The 17,149-nt window shown below is 46.5% G+C and overlaps 1 protein-coding gene across 2 annotated transcripts; it reads right to left on the bottom strand.

Annotated features, from left to right (window-relative positions):
* Positions 1–326: 326 nt before the first annotated feature.
* wdr33 (WD repeat domain 33) lies at positions 327–14,568 on the bottom strand. Of its 2 annotated transcripts, none has more exons than XM_053437788.1 (21): positions 14,397–14,568; positions 10,198–10,416; positions 9,861–9,929; positions 9,130–9,234; positions 8,910–9,005; positions 8,679–8,830; positions 5,754–5,851; positions 5,411–5,537; positions 4,915–5,069; positions 4,653–4,731; positions 4,459–4,569; positions 4,234–4,328; positions 4,069–4,155; positions 3,666–3,805; positions 3,403–3,558; positions 2,533–3,261; positions 2,364–2,421; positions 1,424–1,730; positions 1,184–1,344; positions 883–1,053; positions 327–809 (listed from the first exon to the last, which is right to left on the bottom strand). In XM_053437788.1, exons 2-21 carry the CDS (start codon positions 10,399–10,401, stop codon positions 661–663), a joined length of 3,249 nt encoding a protein of 1,082 aa, XP_053293763.1. In that variant the 5' UTR covers positions 10,402–10,416; positions 14,397–14,568; the 3' UTR covers positions 327–660. The 2 variants fall into 2 exon arrangements, with proteins under 2 accessions (XP_053293763.1, XP_053293764.1); XM_053437789.1 differs by having other exon boundaries at positions 2,533–3,258.
* Positions 14,569–17,149: the final 2,581 nt, after the last annotated feature.

Raw genomic sequence — 17,149 nt, 5'->3', positions numbered from 1 at the left:
CCAGCTGTGACCACACGTGTGCAGATGTTTAACATCTGATGCAACAAATCCTTTATCATTTAGATTTGTACAGTTTGACCTGAATGCAGCATCACAACGATCAGCTGACTTAACAAATCTCACACACGTCAGTGACACTGGACTCACCTGAGTTTACTCAATGTATTAAAGTAACTTGACACATTTTAATATTCATATAAAGTTAAACATTTATATATAGTTATAGTTTAATATGTTTCTAGAGGCGACCGTGTGTCAGTCTCACAAATGTTGAGCTGCTTCTCTAAAGCTCTTTTCTCTGGTGAGCAGCCGCAGTACAGACGCAGTTTGAAGTGTGAATCTTTATTGTCCACCTCGGTGGAGTCGGTGAAGACATAAAAACATAGAAATCTTTTACAAAAAACGACAAACAAGCTGAAGACAAAAGATTGGGTGAAATAAAAGAGGCGGAGCTTCTCTACAGTATATTACATTAAAATGTCACCTGCTCAGTCCCTCCAATCACAAGCCACCATTCTCTACAGCAGCAGCACACACCTGTGTGTCACATGACCAAACATCAGTCCGAGGGGGGTCAGGATCAGGGTGTGGTCTCAGGTCTGGAGGGACCGGCGGCGACAACCAAAGGACAGGAGGATCATGGGAGTTTTTCCATCAGGACTACCGGCCACGAACGCCTCCCCTCAGTGCTCCTCTGGGTGGTGGTCCCCCCCTCCTGGGGCCCGGTCCCGGGCCTCCGGGCCCCCAGGCTCCTCGTCCACCTCGACCAGACGGGCCGTAGCTGCCTTCTTCCCTCTGGGGGGGTCGACCTGCAGGGACGAGACGTTTAGACACGTTCGTCCACAACACGTTACGTATTAATCGTTATATGAAAATATGAACCTCCGTCAGCTCCGGGGGACTCTCGCTCTCCAGTTCCTGGTCCATCCTGCCATGGACGCTTTCGGGGGGGCAAAGACGCCATGTCCATCCCCTGAAGGGAAGACGGGCGCTCACGACCAGCTGGTGAAGACCCATCATGCATCTGCTGACCGTCCCGATAACCATCCTGACCTGTACACATGAAGACAAAGACAAAACCGCCAAAATAAGAGTGAGGAGAAACCAATCAATAATGTGGTTTGAGACAGAGACATGTTTGAAAGTGAACTGGACTCTGATGACAGATGTCAGGGCTACTCACCTCCTCCTCTGGGGGCACCTCCTCCTCGAGGCGGTCTCCCTCTGCCTCCGGTGTCCCAGCCTCGGCCAATCTCCTCCGGGCTGTCGAAGCCCTCCTCCTGGCCGCCGTACGCATCAGGGTAACCACGCCCTCCAGGCCGGCCAGGGCCGCCTCCTCTGTACCTGAAACAGAGTCCAGTTCAGACCAGTTCAGACCTGAGTTACTACAAGTTCTCACATTCAGGAGTGGAAAGCATCTGACCTGTCGTCTCTCCGTCCTCTAAATTCTCCTCCACTGAACCTTTCGTCAGGACCCCAGTTCCCTCCATTCCCTCCTCTGTGTCCTCCCCCCCTGTGTCCCCCCCCTCCCTGGTATCCTGGTCCAGGTCCTGTTCTCCAGCCCTCCTCTCCTCTGCCGTGAAAGTCCTGGCCTCCCTCAAATTCCTGTGGTCCACGCCGACCCTGCTGGTTGTCCGCCCAGTACGGCCCAGATCCCTGGTCTGGTCCTCCAGGACCCTGTCGGTCAGAAGGGCCCATGTGGTGGTTAGGAGGGGGCCCCCGGGGATCTCCTAGATGAGAAGAGCCAGTTGACACGATGAGAATAAGCTGAAAATCAATTCTCAACTGAGGTTTTAATAATATATAATAATTTGATCAGAATGTTCCTGATTGAAACATAAGTTTCATTGTTTTACTCCGACATGAATATTTAGTCAAAAAGATATTTTAACATTCCCAAACATTAGACACTAATCATTCACCAACTGTTCTTGAGAAGAATCATCTTCTTGAAACCCACTCACGCAGTTTGTATTAAGAATCTGATGTTTTGTTACCTGGGATTTGTTCATAAAAACAGAATCTACTCACACTGACACGCTTCTTATTAATATTTAATAAGTGCCATAGTTTTATTCATACAGTTGAGGCCTAGAGACGTAGACCGAGGCGTAGAAGCTGACGTGGTGATGTGTGTCTGAGGCGGCCATGGCCAAGAGCAAACCTGGTTCTAAAAGCTTTACAAGTTGAACCAGCTTGGAACCAACACCGGGTTCACTTTGATGGAAAGGTGGTGACACACAACAAATAAACAAGGGACCCTACATGATCCCTGAGGGACACCACAGGATCTGAGACGGTAGCAGAACTAAAACAGGTCTCAACATCTGGCTACGTTCAAACTTAACTTAGTTGTCTCTTACCTTTGTTGTTGGGCCCCTGCGGCCCCATGCCGTGCATTATGGGTCCCGAGTTTTGACCCTGCAAAGACCACATGAGTGCGTATGATCAGACCTTTAAAACCTGATCCAGGGCCAGTCCTGTTGCTTATCAACATTTTACATAAGCTGAATCTCAGTCACAGAAACTCACCTGGTGCATGTATGGGGGCCCTTGCATGTTACCATGGGGTCCTTGCATGTTGCCAGGGGGGCCCTGCATGTTACCATGGGGTCCTTGCATGTTACCAGGGGGCCCCTGCATTTTTCCTGGAGGTCCATGCATTCCTCCTGGGGGCCCCTGCAGGTTGCCCATCCCATAATTGTTTGGCATGTTGTTGTGTGTCCTTGGTGGGGGGCCCATCATTCCACCCTGCATAGGAACCTGGGGGCCCATCATGTTTCCTTGAGGTGGCATCATGCCCCCCTGAGATGGAGGCCCTTGAGGATCCCTTGGACCCATTCCTCGAGGAGGAGGGCCCATCATCCCACCAGGAGGGCCCTGCATCCCTCTGGGTCCAGACCCCATACTGTGAGGCCCTTGAGCACCCATGTTTCTATGAGGGCCAGAATGTCTCTGCAATCCTTGAGGTCCTTGCATGTCTGGCGGTCCCATCATGCCCTGAGGCGGCCCCTGGTGAGGCTGAGGTCCTGAAGGGGGCCCCATTTGTCCAGAGGGAATGAAAGGGGGCTGCATACCTCCAGGGCCCATTGGGGGGGGCATTTGCTGAGGAGGCATGTTTGGGTGAAATCCCTGCTGGCCTGGAGGCATAGGGGCCCCAGGACCTGCAGGGCCTCCGGGGCCAGGGAAGGGGGGCATGGGGCCCTGTCCCTGTGGGGGGCCCATGTTCCCGTCTGTGCTCATCCGGTCCATCTTCATCTGCTGCACGGAACCAAAACACAGTTTAATGAGATTCTGTTTTCAGGTGTTTGTGTTTTTAATGTGTCGTCGTTTATATAAAAACTCTTAAAAAAATTAAAAATGAGTAGTTGTTATGTTCCAAGAGAAGGCGGAGCCTCTCACCTCCAGCAGCAGAGGGTTGGTGTACTGTAGAGCTGCCATCTCCTGCTCCATCTCTGCCTGAGTTTTCTTCTTCCCCTCCACCTTCTGCTCCACCTTTCGCTCTTTGGACTGATCTCCAGAGGGCGGCATCATGGGAACTTTATTGTCCGCCCAGGCCTGTGGTGAGAGGAAGGAGGTCACAGTAAACACACAAAACACACAAAACCACAGCTGCTTCTGTAAGTGTCCAGGTGTGGACCAGGTGCTCTGCTGCAGCCGTCTACCTGTTGGAACTGGGCCGGGATTGGTTTGGCGTAGGGCACTTTCTTCTGAGGGACCTTCTTGGCGTCTTTACCCATAACTTCGTCCATGCCCCAGTCCAGACCAGGGATAGACATCTCGACCTCCGGGGCTGCCTCTTTACCTGGATACAAAGTTTACACCTGAGCAACACCCGAGTAGCACCTATATTACATTATTGTATTACAAAACATCATCTGACTACTACATGAACATTTGAGACTTTAGACCCAATAAAGTGCAAATCATCCGTTTTACTGCTGACGAGAAAGAAAAGAATGAAACAAGAACCTGTTTAAAACAGGAAATGAGTTCAACACACATGAAGGTTTGGAGAGTAAATGTGTTAAAACACTGAAACTCTCTGAGGTCCAGGATGAGACTTACTGCTCTGCTCCTGCTCCATGGCGGCCTTCAGCTGCTCGGGGATCCCCATACCGGGGATGCAGGCCATGCTGTTCAGATCCATGTCGTCTGAAACACAAACGCACAAACATCAGCTGTGAAGTAAAGTCAGAACCTTTGTGTTGCGTCTGCTCCTCTGACACTCACCATACTCCATGCCGTCCTCCGACATCCCCGGCAGCAGGTTCAAGTTGTAACGGTCTCTCATCTTATCGCCTGGTCGATTCCTCGTCCAGAATTTACTGAAAATAAAAACAAATCTGAGTGAGACAGCGTCAGCTGCTTCAAATGAACTGTCAACTGCTCACAGCCCACTCTGTGTACAGGAAATAGATATGTTGTGAGGACGTTGTGTTGACATTGTGTGGATACCTGGTGTGGTCGTTGGAGCCGGAGCACAGGATGTGACCCAGCGGGTGCCACGCCAGGCTCCAGATCATTCCCTCATGAGCCATCTCCATCCCTCCCACCTCCTTCTCCACCCTGACAACAACAACAAACACCTGAGTACACAACACATTGATCAATCTCATGGGAGTGTGTGAGTGTGTGTGTGTCATTTTTACCCGGTGTGCCAGAAGAGCAGAGAACCATCAGAACCTCCGCTGGCAAACAGACCTTCGTGGACGGGATGCCAGGCAACAGCTGAGAACATAGAACCAGAAATAACAGACATCATTTTGAGTCAGACTCTGCTCACATACAGGAGGCCTATACTGTGGCCAGCCACTAGGGGGCAGCCCAGATGATTTGGCCTCAGTTTGAGGAGCCTTCACGTCATCCATCTTTATTTACAGTCTGTGATATCGTATTGTTTTGTGTTCTCACCCGTCGCCTCCTTCTTGTGTCCTCGGAACACCTGCAGCTCCTCCTTCAGGTTTCTGATGTCAAACAGTTTGCACAGGTGGTCACGTGACGCCGTCAGCAGCCAATTACCATTCAGGTTCCACTTCACCTCCATCACCGTGTTCTTATGGGCGTGACTGAGGAGAGAGGTTTCATTATTTGACAACAGCAGAAAGGTTAAAGGTCAAACGAGTTCCACTTCAAGTTCCTCCTCTTTCACATGAACCTGATTTGATTGGCTAGGGCCTTCACGTGAGTGTTTCCAAAGCTATTTGATTGGCCTCGATTAGATCTACTGGATTTCTGATGTACGCAGACTGACCAGTGCATCGCGACGGAACCACAATGTCGTCCAGTAACGAAAGACGTCAACACAATCCAAGTCAACAAGCAGCGCTTCTGTTGAAGCCTCCAACCTGGACGTGCAAGTCCTCTTTTAGTGTGTCTGTTACTGTGTGTATGTGAAGTGTGTACTCACAGTGTAGCCAAACTCTGTCCAGTCTTGGGGTCCCAGAATTTGATTGGCTGTTGACTGTCTTTACTGCCAGAGACCACAAGGCCCTTAGTGGGATGCCAGTCAACACACTTCACATCAGCGCCATGACCTGCACACACACACACGTTACCATCATGTAGGTTGTTAAATGTGAATCAATAAGGATCAATATAATCAACTACATATTGATATGTTTAACATGCCAATACATAAATACATTTTCTTAATTTTAGCACATGATCAATAATAGTCTGTTGTCCCTCCAGTCACGTGACAGTGGAGATCCTGTCACGTGACTGTGGAGATCGAGGCGGCAGCTTCGTACCTCGGAGGATCCGTTCCTCATGGCATCGCAGGAAGTCCCAGATCCGAACGGTTCCGTCGTCTGAGCAGGTGGCGAATTTATTATCTGTGGGGGAGAAACTGGACAAGACGAGACGCTGTTACCAATAACAGAGGAAACGGGACATCACATGGACATGGACTTCCTGGTAGGTGGAGGTCAGAGGTCACCTGAAACAGTCACTAACTCCCACTCCACTGCGAGAGCTTCACTGACCAGCCACACACCATCACTTCAGTCCACTGACTCCCCAGCCGAGCTGAGGCCACGTGGTGTAAGCAGGAAGTCGATCGTCTACTCTGCAGCTGGTTGCTAGTTTAGTTCAGATTTCTTTGAGCCACGAGCTGAACCGTTACTGACAGTTAAGGCTGATCCGTGGTTTTGTGTTGTAGTTTTGTGTCGTAGTAACACACGTAGCCGATACACAGGGCCTACGCCGCTGTGAAATCATAGTTTATGAAGGTGTGTGTCTCTACAGTTACACAAACGAAGCGCTAGTGGCTGTAGAGTTTTGATGCTTCTGTGTCGTTTCCTCGTTTCAAGAACTCTTAACAAATTATTTGGCGTCTGTTTGCTTCAGAACAAGGTTGTTATCAAGTTGGAGCTGATGGATGAATTAGAGAAATTACTGTTTTTAAAGAACTGCAATGAAGATAATAAAGTCGGAGTTGGTCTGTAGAACATTAAACCTATTGAGGCGAAGCAGGAGCTTCCAGAGACAGTCTGCAGGTCACGTGATGCTACCAGGCCTCAGAGTACGTGGGTCCTACGAAGGGGACACGTCTACGTGTCAGGTGCACCCGGGCTACAGCCTAGATTCACGTGTTAACGCTGTGTGTTCACCGCTGGGAGTCATGTGACTGATAAGAACCAATCGGGAAGAGAACGTGTCTGCTTCTTCATCAGTTAGAATACTTTTAATCACAATTAATGAAACTTTAACACGTGTTCAACATGTTTGTATGAATCACACCGACTGCTTTATCTACAGGTTGATGTGAGGTCATCATGTATGACCTCACACTGAGCACAGGAATATTAACATGCCTAAATGTCTCCACCTGCTGGATAACTAGGGGAACTTCACTAAATAATGAGTCTAAATAACACACACGCAGTCACCCCCCCTTAACGTAAGTGTACTGTATACTACATGCAAGCGTGGTGTGGACTATATGTGAATGTACTGTATTCTGCATGTGTACAACATGTGTTCATACTGTGTACTACATGCAAATGTACTGTGCTACATGTGAACTATATGGATGTAGTACATGAGAGTTCTGTGTACTACATGTGAGGAAACTACTGCTAGTTCACAGATTTCCCCATACCTCATCTTTCTGCTAAGCTAGGCTAACAGTTCCCACTGGTCAGTTTTTGTGCTAAGCTAGTAAAAAGGCCCCCCTTCAGTTGTGTTTTTGTGCTAAGCTAGGCTAACTGTTTCTCAATACTTCCTGTGTTTGTGCTTAGCTTTAAGATTTGTAATCTTTCTTTTACCAAAGAGCAGCACTTTATATTTAAAAACATAATATTTGCATTAGGAGCAGGGAACCAGTAGCTCTCTAGGGAACCAGTAGCCCAGACTGGACAAACTTAATCTTTTGAGTTTTAAACCACCACAGGTGATTCTCTGCCTCCAGTCGGAGCTCCGGTAACAACTGATCCTGAAGCAGCAGATGTTGAAGTTCACAGCTTCCAACATGAACTCAAAGTGCTTCTTTCTGCGATGAAGTTTAAACCTTTAAAAATGTCAGGAAAAAAATAACCTTAAACATTTTTTAAATGTAGGTTTTGATTTTAACTCCTACTAAATTGCCAATTTTATAATTGTTGCCAAATATGACAGACATCTGACAACATCTCTTGAAATATCAGGGCACAACTCAAACACAAATAACTGTTTAAACTAGTAAATAATAATCACACACAAGGTTTGTGACAGTAACCAATTAGCAAGATATAAACTATCACTTCAAATAAAACCGTAAACATAATTCCAGAAGAAGAAAAAAAAAAAAAAAAAAAAAAAAAAAAAAGAGTAAAAAAAGAGTAAAAACAAAGATTCAAGATGAATCTTATCTGATCACATTGGCAGCTGTGGACTTCCACTTTATTCACTTCTCATGAAGAAGGCTGGCCCCACACAGCCTGTGACTGACAGAGGATCTGGAGGATCATGGGTAATGTAGTTTGAATTAGATTAAGTCATCCCTGGATGACATCACACTGAACAGGTGATTGTTTTCAGGTTAAGACTCATTCCACTCAGCGTACTGGTTCTGCTGAGGGAGTGTGATGTCATCTGCAACCTGACGAAGTCATCTAACTTAAACAGTGGAGGTGAGGAGTGAGACTACCCTGTTGCATTGTGGGAAATGTAGGCTAGTGTTCGTACTGAGTGAGGAAGTTGTTTTCAATCGTCTCCTTCTCAAACACCGACAGGAAGACGGTGGTGTGGTCAACGCTCGCTGTTCAATGTGGAGCTGAGACTCAAAGGATGCAAAGATTTATTTGAAGCATCTACAGGCGCCTGTCAGGTGACGTTCAGAGCAGCAGCACTGTGTGCAGGAGCTTCTATTTATTCACTTTATTGATCCCTGCTAAAACTTTATTGTATAAAGTCAATCCCCACCCCTCCCCACTGGGCCTACCAAACATGTTGAGTGAATGATGACTTTATTCAACACAGAGAAACAGCTCATCAGCCACATCAGGCAAAATGTCAACAACAGATCACTGCAGTGTTGCAACAGCACACACATACATCTGTCATTAATCAACCACAACAACATATGGCAAGAGGTGAGGCAGCACCACCACGTGGCTGCAGCTTGGTACTGCAGTGCCGAACGTAAGCGGTAGAGACTCAGGTTAACTACAGAAAATGGTAGATTGGGTATAAACCTGGCTTCTCTAATGGCCTCCTTGTGAGCCTGGAACATCTTGACGTTGTTCATGTTGGACTGCCAGTACTTCACGTAGCCGCCGTGGTCCGCAGTCAGCATCCACATGTCGTTGTGAGACCAGGTCATGGCACGCACCGGACTGTCGTGGGCCTGCAGGGGAGACAGGAGGGAGTGATGTCACTAACAGTCAGCTGACCACATCACAAGGTCGTCTGTAGCAAGTGTTTACCTGTAGAATGGTCTCAAAGTTGAAGGTGAGTCCGTTCCACAGAGTGAACTCTCCGCTGGACGCTCCAGTGACCAGACGTCGACCCTCAGGAGTCCACTGATCAGGAAACACACACATTAATCTGGGGAATTTGTGTTCTGAACGATCTGCATACGCTCATTCACAATAAAAGCATTAAATATGAGCCTTTGTACAAACGGAGAGTGATGCAGCAGCTCACCCTGATCACAAACACAGGACACTTGACTTTGTTGGTGGAGGTTCGGACAAACTTGGTGGTGACAGCGTTCATTGGATTGTTCAACATCCCGATAGGAGGAACCAGCTGCAACACAGTGAATGTTCATCTTTAACAAATGGGTTTGTTGCATGTTATACTGAAGATTTCACAACACAAGTTTATTATCATGTGAGCAAACAAGTGAATATTTAAATTAGATACAACAGCTTCCTGTTACTTCAGTTCATTCAACTTTAATTTTTAGTGTATACAAATCATCATTTAGATTTGTTTCTATATTTAAATTCATCCTTTAAGACTGATGTGTGAGAATCAGCTGATGTTCATCTTCTGAAACTCAGTTCAATGAGAATCAAACAGCAAATTAAAAAAGACTCTTCACTTCACTGTTTTCCACTTCATGCAGGTAAAGAGGAATCGACTCATGGCTGTGCTTCCGCTGTGCGAGGGGATGAAGTCGGCCGACCAAAGATTTAAGACATTTCTGGCGGTCGGGATCAAGTCATCGCTGATCGCTCCTCGTACACGGCAAACGAGGAAGCTCAAAATCTTACATCTCTGAAAAGAGTCACTCAAAAATCTGGGCAGAAACTGTCTTAAATCGTTCAGTGTTTGCTGAACTTAACTTCACATAAAACAGGCTTCCTGTGACAAAAGGGCGTTAAGCTAACAGATCTAATAATCACACGGCTTAGTTTGGTTATACTGACGTCGTTGTAACATCCTGCGTCGGGCTGGATGGCTCGGAAGTCTCGATAGTCTCGCTGCCACAGACGGTTCTGCACAGAGAAACACAGAGAGTCACTCACAGGTGAAGAACACAGCCTGTGATTGGTCGGCTCCGGAACATTCACATGTTAACAGATCACACACGTCAAACTGAAGCAGCTGGGATGGACGACAGCAAGTTAATCAGAGACAGCATCCAGCAGGGGAAAAGAAGTAAAGTGTTTGTTGTTATGTCTCCACCTCACATGATGACATACTAATAAAGTTTAATTTAAATCAACATCTGCACTGATTAGATCAAGTTTAACAGGTGCTCACCTCCAGGTATCTGATGACAGACGGGTTGTAGTCGATGGTTTTGCGGTTCACCGCCTTCCTCATGCGTTTCCCATCGAAGGTGAGCTGCTGCATCGCCTGCTGCTGGGCGAAGTCCGGCCTCTTGTAGAACACCTGCCGCGGCGCCTGGTGCTGGAAGCGCGGCATGTGGAAGAACCGCTGCGGCGAGCCGATGTCTGTGGCCATGATGACGGGCTAAACCTGTAGGTTTCCAGACCAGGTGAAAACACTGGTCAGACTGGTTATAAATAAAGATTTAGTTCATTACTGAAGCCTGAGCTGAAACATTGATTGATGTGACAATGAAATAAATAGGTATAATAAACTGATCCTGGACTCTACTGAACAAACCCAGAGATGAGTGATTCAGTCTCTTCTGAACCATTAATCTGTTCATTCAACAAACGTTAACCATGAAGCTGAACCTTCATCTCAACATCCATCATTGATTACATCTACTACCATTGACCAACATGAGCGTTTGAGATCAGTGAGCGTCAGGGTCCAATCTGAAGAAACAGTCAAGCTTAGTGAACAAAGCTCACATACGAACCACGTGCATCACAACTAGGGCTGCAACCAACAAGGCTCCGATAAGGCATTAATCGACAGGATGTGTAGAACTGATCAAACCAATGAACGTGAAGGAAAAGGAGAGAAAGTTTCCATCATCAACACGTCTCATCAAAACGAGCACAGGTCACATGACCGACGCTGAACACTTTCAACTGCTCCCAGTCTTTGTGCTAAGCTAAGCTAAAGACCCTCTGGACACAACAACAGTTACTGATTACATTACATGTCAGGTTGATTCTCACAACAAAAGACAGAAGAAAAAAATAACACTGGAGCAGAGGCCGTAATTATTAAATTATTGTTGATTAAATCAATAGAAAAAAACAGTTCAAATACACATCAGCTGAAATGAGACTCACAAGCATCAAACTATTTGATTAGTTAGTTCTTGACTTCATTCAGACTTTGATACAAATACTAGGCTGCTTCAACTTTGTTTTTGATAAACTGCTTAACTTGAATTTACAGTGAATTCAAAATCCTCCAGAAAGTGACTTGAATTTCATTTTGGTTTTCATTTGGTGTTTTGTTGTGATTGATATATTCTCTTGACTTCAATGGATCACGCTCACAAATTTATATTGTGAAAGAGATTTTGGACTTTAAAAGGCAGATTAGCAAGAATGACTTGCAGTGCATACTTGTTAGATTTGTTTGTATTTAAGAGGATTAAATAAATATGAATAACCAGTTTTCATTATTATATTAATCAAGTAATAAAAAATAATCCTTAGATTGGAAAAAAAAATGTAACGTTAAGACCAAAAAAGAAAATCGATATGTGCAGCCCTATCAAACATCAGTTTAAATGTTGAGTTAGCATATTAGCCACATTGGTATGTTAGCTCCGACAGTGAAATGTATCGTTTGTCTCAAAATAAACTCGTTTGACTAATATGTGAGTAGATGGTTGAACCTACATCATACTGCAGTGACAGAGAAAACACGTCAACAGGGACGAGCTGCAGGTTCCTGGAGGCAAAGCGTTGGATACAATGGAAATCACTGCTCTTTATTAAATGGTGCCGGCTTGCTTTTCATTTCCAGGCCCAAGTTAACGAATCGGAGCGGCCACACCCACTCAGTCCAGCCGCTGTTGCCCGGCTGCTCTTCTACAGAGTCGAGGTCTCACATGTTCGGATCGTTAAGGGTGCAACGATTTATCTAAAATAGTCGCCGACGAATCTGCTCGTTGACGATTCGCTGGTTACGTCACAGCGTGTTTTTCGTGCAACTGAACGTTGTTTTACCGGAGGTGCTGATGGAAGTAGCTGAGGAGTGAGCCCTCTCGCTTCCTTCCCATCTCTAAAAGTTGCGCATGTGCAATAGCGACAAACATGGACCAATGGCGGCGTCCGTTGCCACAGCATCACGTACCAGGAAGTCAAACGTATGGGAGAACTCCACCCTTAACATAGCCCGAAAAAAGACTACCTGCAATAAGTGTAGGGCGGAGCTGCTCTCCATGGATCAGGACACGAGCATTAGAGGAGGAGGTTTGACATCGTACCGTTGAAGGGACTCCACAAGATGTTATATAAAACGTATAAACCTACGTATTCTGTATCGTGCTGGCTGATCGTAGTGGTGATGGTGGATCCTGTGTCGTGTTGGCATCAGATAATGGTGGTGGACCACGACAGAGGTGGCAGCTGATGGATCCTAACCAGCGGCAGTGGACAATGACTGTGGACTATAGTGGATCTGGTCTGAATGGTGGATCATGGTCCTGCTGGTTACTGACCACAGACTATGATGCAGCAGGACTGATTGACATATAGTATTGAAGTTATCCTTCAAGATGTTTCCCCTCATCAACGCTGCTGAAAACTTTAATCCTGATGTTTCCTTCACTTGACATCTGTTGACTTGTGTCCGTCCTGGGAGACGGGTCCTCACATGTGTCTCTGAGGTTTCTGTGTATTTGTACCTGTTAAGAGGTTTTTAGTAGTTTGTCCTGACTCTTGTTGAGGGTGAAGGACAGAGGACGTCTCACCATGTTAAAGCCCTATGAGACAAACTGTGAATTGTGAATATGGGCTATACAAATAACATTTGATGATTGATACCTGTGCGCAGGATTCACAGGAAAACTTTAATTAAAATAAATATATATATTAGCACTTAACTAACCCTTGGTTTTAAAAAGGGACAAAAACTTGATTTTTGTTTTGTGTCAACAGTACCCTTTATGCAGCAAAGTTTATTAAAAGACATTTTTGAATAAAGTATCAGTCTTTACTTTCAGTCATCACATGCCTCGAACAACCTCAAGCTAAATCTAAAAGCTGTTTGTTAATAAGAGCAATTGAGAATTTGTGTCATTCATAATCCGATTAGATGATTAATCGTTTCAATATCGATGATTAATCGATTCAGAATAGTCGTTAGTTGCAGCCCTAGTTCACAGCTGAACAGAGAACATTATCTGTTAGCACGTTTGCAATGTGTCCAATAAGTTACGAGCATTTATGTTTAACATTTCCTGTAGCTTTCAAGATAACAGCCCTCCAGAGCCTCTGTGGACTGAGGGTGGAGAGCTTCACGTGGTGGACACCAGTCTCACCTTTAAGCCTCTGTAAACCAGCGCTGGCAGCAGAACTACAGTCAATGTGAACAACTGACAACACAGACACGCAGCCGCTCAGCAGCCGCTGGGCCCGGGCCTCATTCATACTGGACTCAAATTAGTTCTTGTAACACGTGTAAGTGTTCGAGATCCGTTCTGGTATTGGTGTACAGTGCAGCACTGATATCAACAGAGAGCAACACTACAGCATGGTGTGGCTGCAGCCTCACTGAGCCGTCATCAGAACTTTATAGGATGATCAGAACAACATCTACGTGTTCAAACCGGAGCCACCTGTTTACTGCCGCTCAGCGGGTGCTACTACAACACACTTCAGAAGCACTGACGCCACAGACCTCCAGCAGGTCCAGAAGTGAGCAGCTGGTACAGGGCCGTGTGGTCGGGTTCGATCAGGTGACCGCACGTGGACCCGTCCGGATCTCACTGAGGAACTAATGACGATACATTTACACTTGATGTTGAATCATTTCCCGCTCTGGCTCCAGGCTCACCCCGCGGTGGACCGGTGCTCCTGGAGCCCGGTGCCCGTCGGCCCGGGTGAGACCGGGTGAAGCCTCTCGCATCAGCCGGTCTGCCCCGCACTGCCCGGTGTTGTTGCGGGGAGACGGGGAAGCAACACCACGAGGTTTCCCCGCGGCTCCCGGGTAGTAAACACGGAGCTCCAGCCGCCAGCCGTGAGCCCGCCCGGCCCGGCGGACGCACCGGAGCCGCCCCGGCCGCGCAGGAGTCGGTTCTTCGGAGCCGCTTCGTTTAAATCGTTACCGTCTCTAACGACGCTGCTGCTGCCTCGAGCTTGTGGCTAACAGCGCTAGCAGGCTAACCACCGGCCGCTGCTTCGCATGGCGCGGGTCCGCTCGACACCGTCCCCGCAACACGAGCCCTACACGCAGCGGTTGGTTGTGAACGCACCGCCGGACGGAACCTGGGTCCGCGGCTCCTCTGTTGTGTTCGGCAGCCGGAGGTAAATGGCGGCCCGGTCATTGTAACAAATACGCGCCGCAGCCACGGAACTCACCAGCAGTGTCCGCTGCAGAGTCCGCTATCTGTGGGTCATGAAGCCGCCAGCCTCTTCGGTTCGTGCCGCTGCTCTCTGCGGGAACATGGAGCTCTCAGTCGACGTTGGGCTGTGAACGAGGTGCTTTGGTCCCTTCAGCCTCCAGCAGACTCCATCTTGACGCTTCTTCTACTCCGCCACGCAGAAATGCATGCTGGGACGTTTTCTCAATGGGCGGGAGATCATGGCGTCATTGCGCTTTGAACTCTGGGAATCGTAGTTTTACTTGGATCCCATTTATGACAGTTGATTTGTGTGATGTGAAATGTTTTGTTATATTGTTGTGGATTTGTTGCATCTGTTAAATGTTGAACTGAATCTGTTTATGTTTGGTTTAAAGTGTTCTGCAGGGAGGGTGTCATGGTGGTTAGCTGGAAGTTAGCGTCCCCCTGGTTCCTTCCACTCAGGGTTATGATTCTCACACCTTTTAATCAGCAAAATAATCGTCACAAGTGAAAAATGAAAGGTGTTGGAAGCCTGAATAGAATCCACAAAAGTGAAAATCTAACATGAGGCTATAAACAAATAACTTGTTTTTCTTTTTATAGAAAAGTTGGAAACAGTTTGAAAGAGCTGATGTCACCAAGCTCGGAATGATGTCACCGGGTTCCGCTTGCCTATTTGGTCTGAAGTCAAAGAACAAGAATGTTTACATTAGTCAGCTGCATTGTAAACAAAACCAGTTCCTGATAAGACATAACGTGACGTGTTACATATTAACCGCATGCTAACACGTCCACAGACAGTTATTGGACAAAACTTATTTAATGACTGAAGTGCTAATTAACAAAAATACTGCTTTCGCTTATTGATAATACACAGAGCAGCCATGTTGGATTTCAATGTCAGGGGTGCTGAGGTTCCCCTGACCTTTCATGTTGAAACTCTGAATTGAGCATTAGGAATTTAAATTCAAGTACTTCAGCTTTGGCTTCACTCTGGAGTCTGCATTTAATAACGAGTCTATGATTTACTGAACATTTCATATAATTCAGGTGTGTTCATAATATTTAATAATTTATTTGTAACTTCCCGGGATGTGAACAAGGTGCCATCTAGATCTGAACCAGTTGTGAAGCAGATGTGAACATAAATCTGATAAATGAACTGGAACTGATCCTAAGTGATGTTCCCTGAAGGGCATTAGATCAGAACCCTCATATTCCGTCTATGGTCGATCCCCCTCCTGCTAGCCGCTAACAGCCGCTAACAGCCGCTAACAGCCGCTAACAGCCGCTAACAGCCGCTAACAGCCGCTAACAGCCGCTAACAGCCGCTAACAGCCGCTAACAGCCGCTAACAGCCGCTAACAGCCGCTAACAGCCGCTAACAGCCGCTAACAGCCGCTAACAGCCGCTAACAGCCGCTAACAGCCGCTAACAGCCGCTAACAGCCGCTAACAGCCGCTAACAGCCGCTAACAGCCGCTAACAGCCGCTAACAGCCGCTAACAGCCGCTAACAGCCGCTAACAGCATTTCTCTATTCACTTCAATGACCTGCTGAAAACCCACAGTGAGCTTATTATTACATTATTTTGATTGTTCTGATGTATTTATGTTGTATTAATATTTGGTGAACTTGTATATTAACGTTTTTTTTACTGATGTCATCAGGTCCTGGTTTTACCTAGCTATAATTACATTATAGATTATAGATTATCAGAATTCACTAATTACTTTTAATGTGATCATATCCCACAGGGACGTCTCCATGGCAACGAGCAGTCCTCACACAGTGTAGTTTTGTGTATGAAGAGTGTGTGTTTGTGTGTGTGTGTGTGTGTCCTGCAGTGTGTTGGTGTTGGTATGATGAGCAACAGCAGGTCCAGGTGAGAAACACAAACACAAACACACACGCACACCTGTCCATCACTGTTCCACATGCTGTTTATCCTGGATATTATTCAAATATGTGTGTGTGTGTGTGTGTGTGTGTGTGTGTGTGTGTGTGTGTGTGTGTGTGTGTGTGTGTGTGTGTGTGTGTGTGTGTGTTTCCGATCTCAGTTCAAAGAGTAACTCCTTTACAAAACGTAAAGGACGATTCTGCAGAGTCAAACTACAGAAGTGGACAAAAGATGAGGTAACAATGGTGATGATGATAATGATAATGGTGATGAAGATGATGGTGATAAAGATGATGATGATAATGATGAGGGTGATGGTGATGATGATGAAGATGATGATATTGATCAAGATGATGCTGATTGTATTAATGATGATATGATGGTGATGATGCTGATCTTCCTCTTCAGGATAAGAAGCTTCAAACTATGGTGAAGGAGTTTGGATCAAAAAGCTGGTCTTTAATTTCTCTTCATTTCAAGGTGGAACACTCTCTCTCACAGACACACACACACACACACACACACATACACAAACACACATACACACACACACACACATACACACGATCCCCAGTCTGAACCATCTGCATGCCGAAGTGTCCTTGGGCAAGATGCTGAACCCCGAATGCCCCCCCCCCCCCCCCCATAGAATAACAAAAGTGCTGCAAGTAGATGCACTGTATGAATGTGTGTGTGAATGGGTGAATGTGAAACTGTACTTTAAAGCGCTTTGAGTCATCAAGACTAGAAAAGCTCTATATAAATACAAATCCATTTACCATGAGTCTGATCCGACATGTGAGGACGTCCGCACTGTGTGTGTGTCTCAGGGTCAGAGGTCAGATGTGGACTGTCAGCAGAGGTGGCAGC

The sequence above is a fragment of the Pleuronectes platessa genome, chromosome 13, assembly GCF_947347685.1.
Source record: "Pleuronectes platessa chromosome 13, fPlePla1.1, whole genome shotgun sequence".
Lineage (NCBI taxonomy): Eukaryota > Metazoa > Chordata > Actinopteri > Pleuronectiformes > Pleuronectidae > Pleuronectes > Pleuronectes platessa.
Note: the sequence above shows the minus strand (reverse complement) of the source record. Positions and strands in the feature narration are given on the sequence as shown.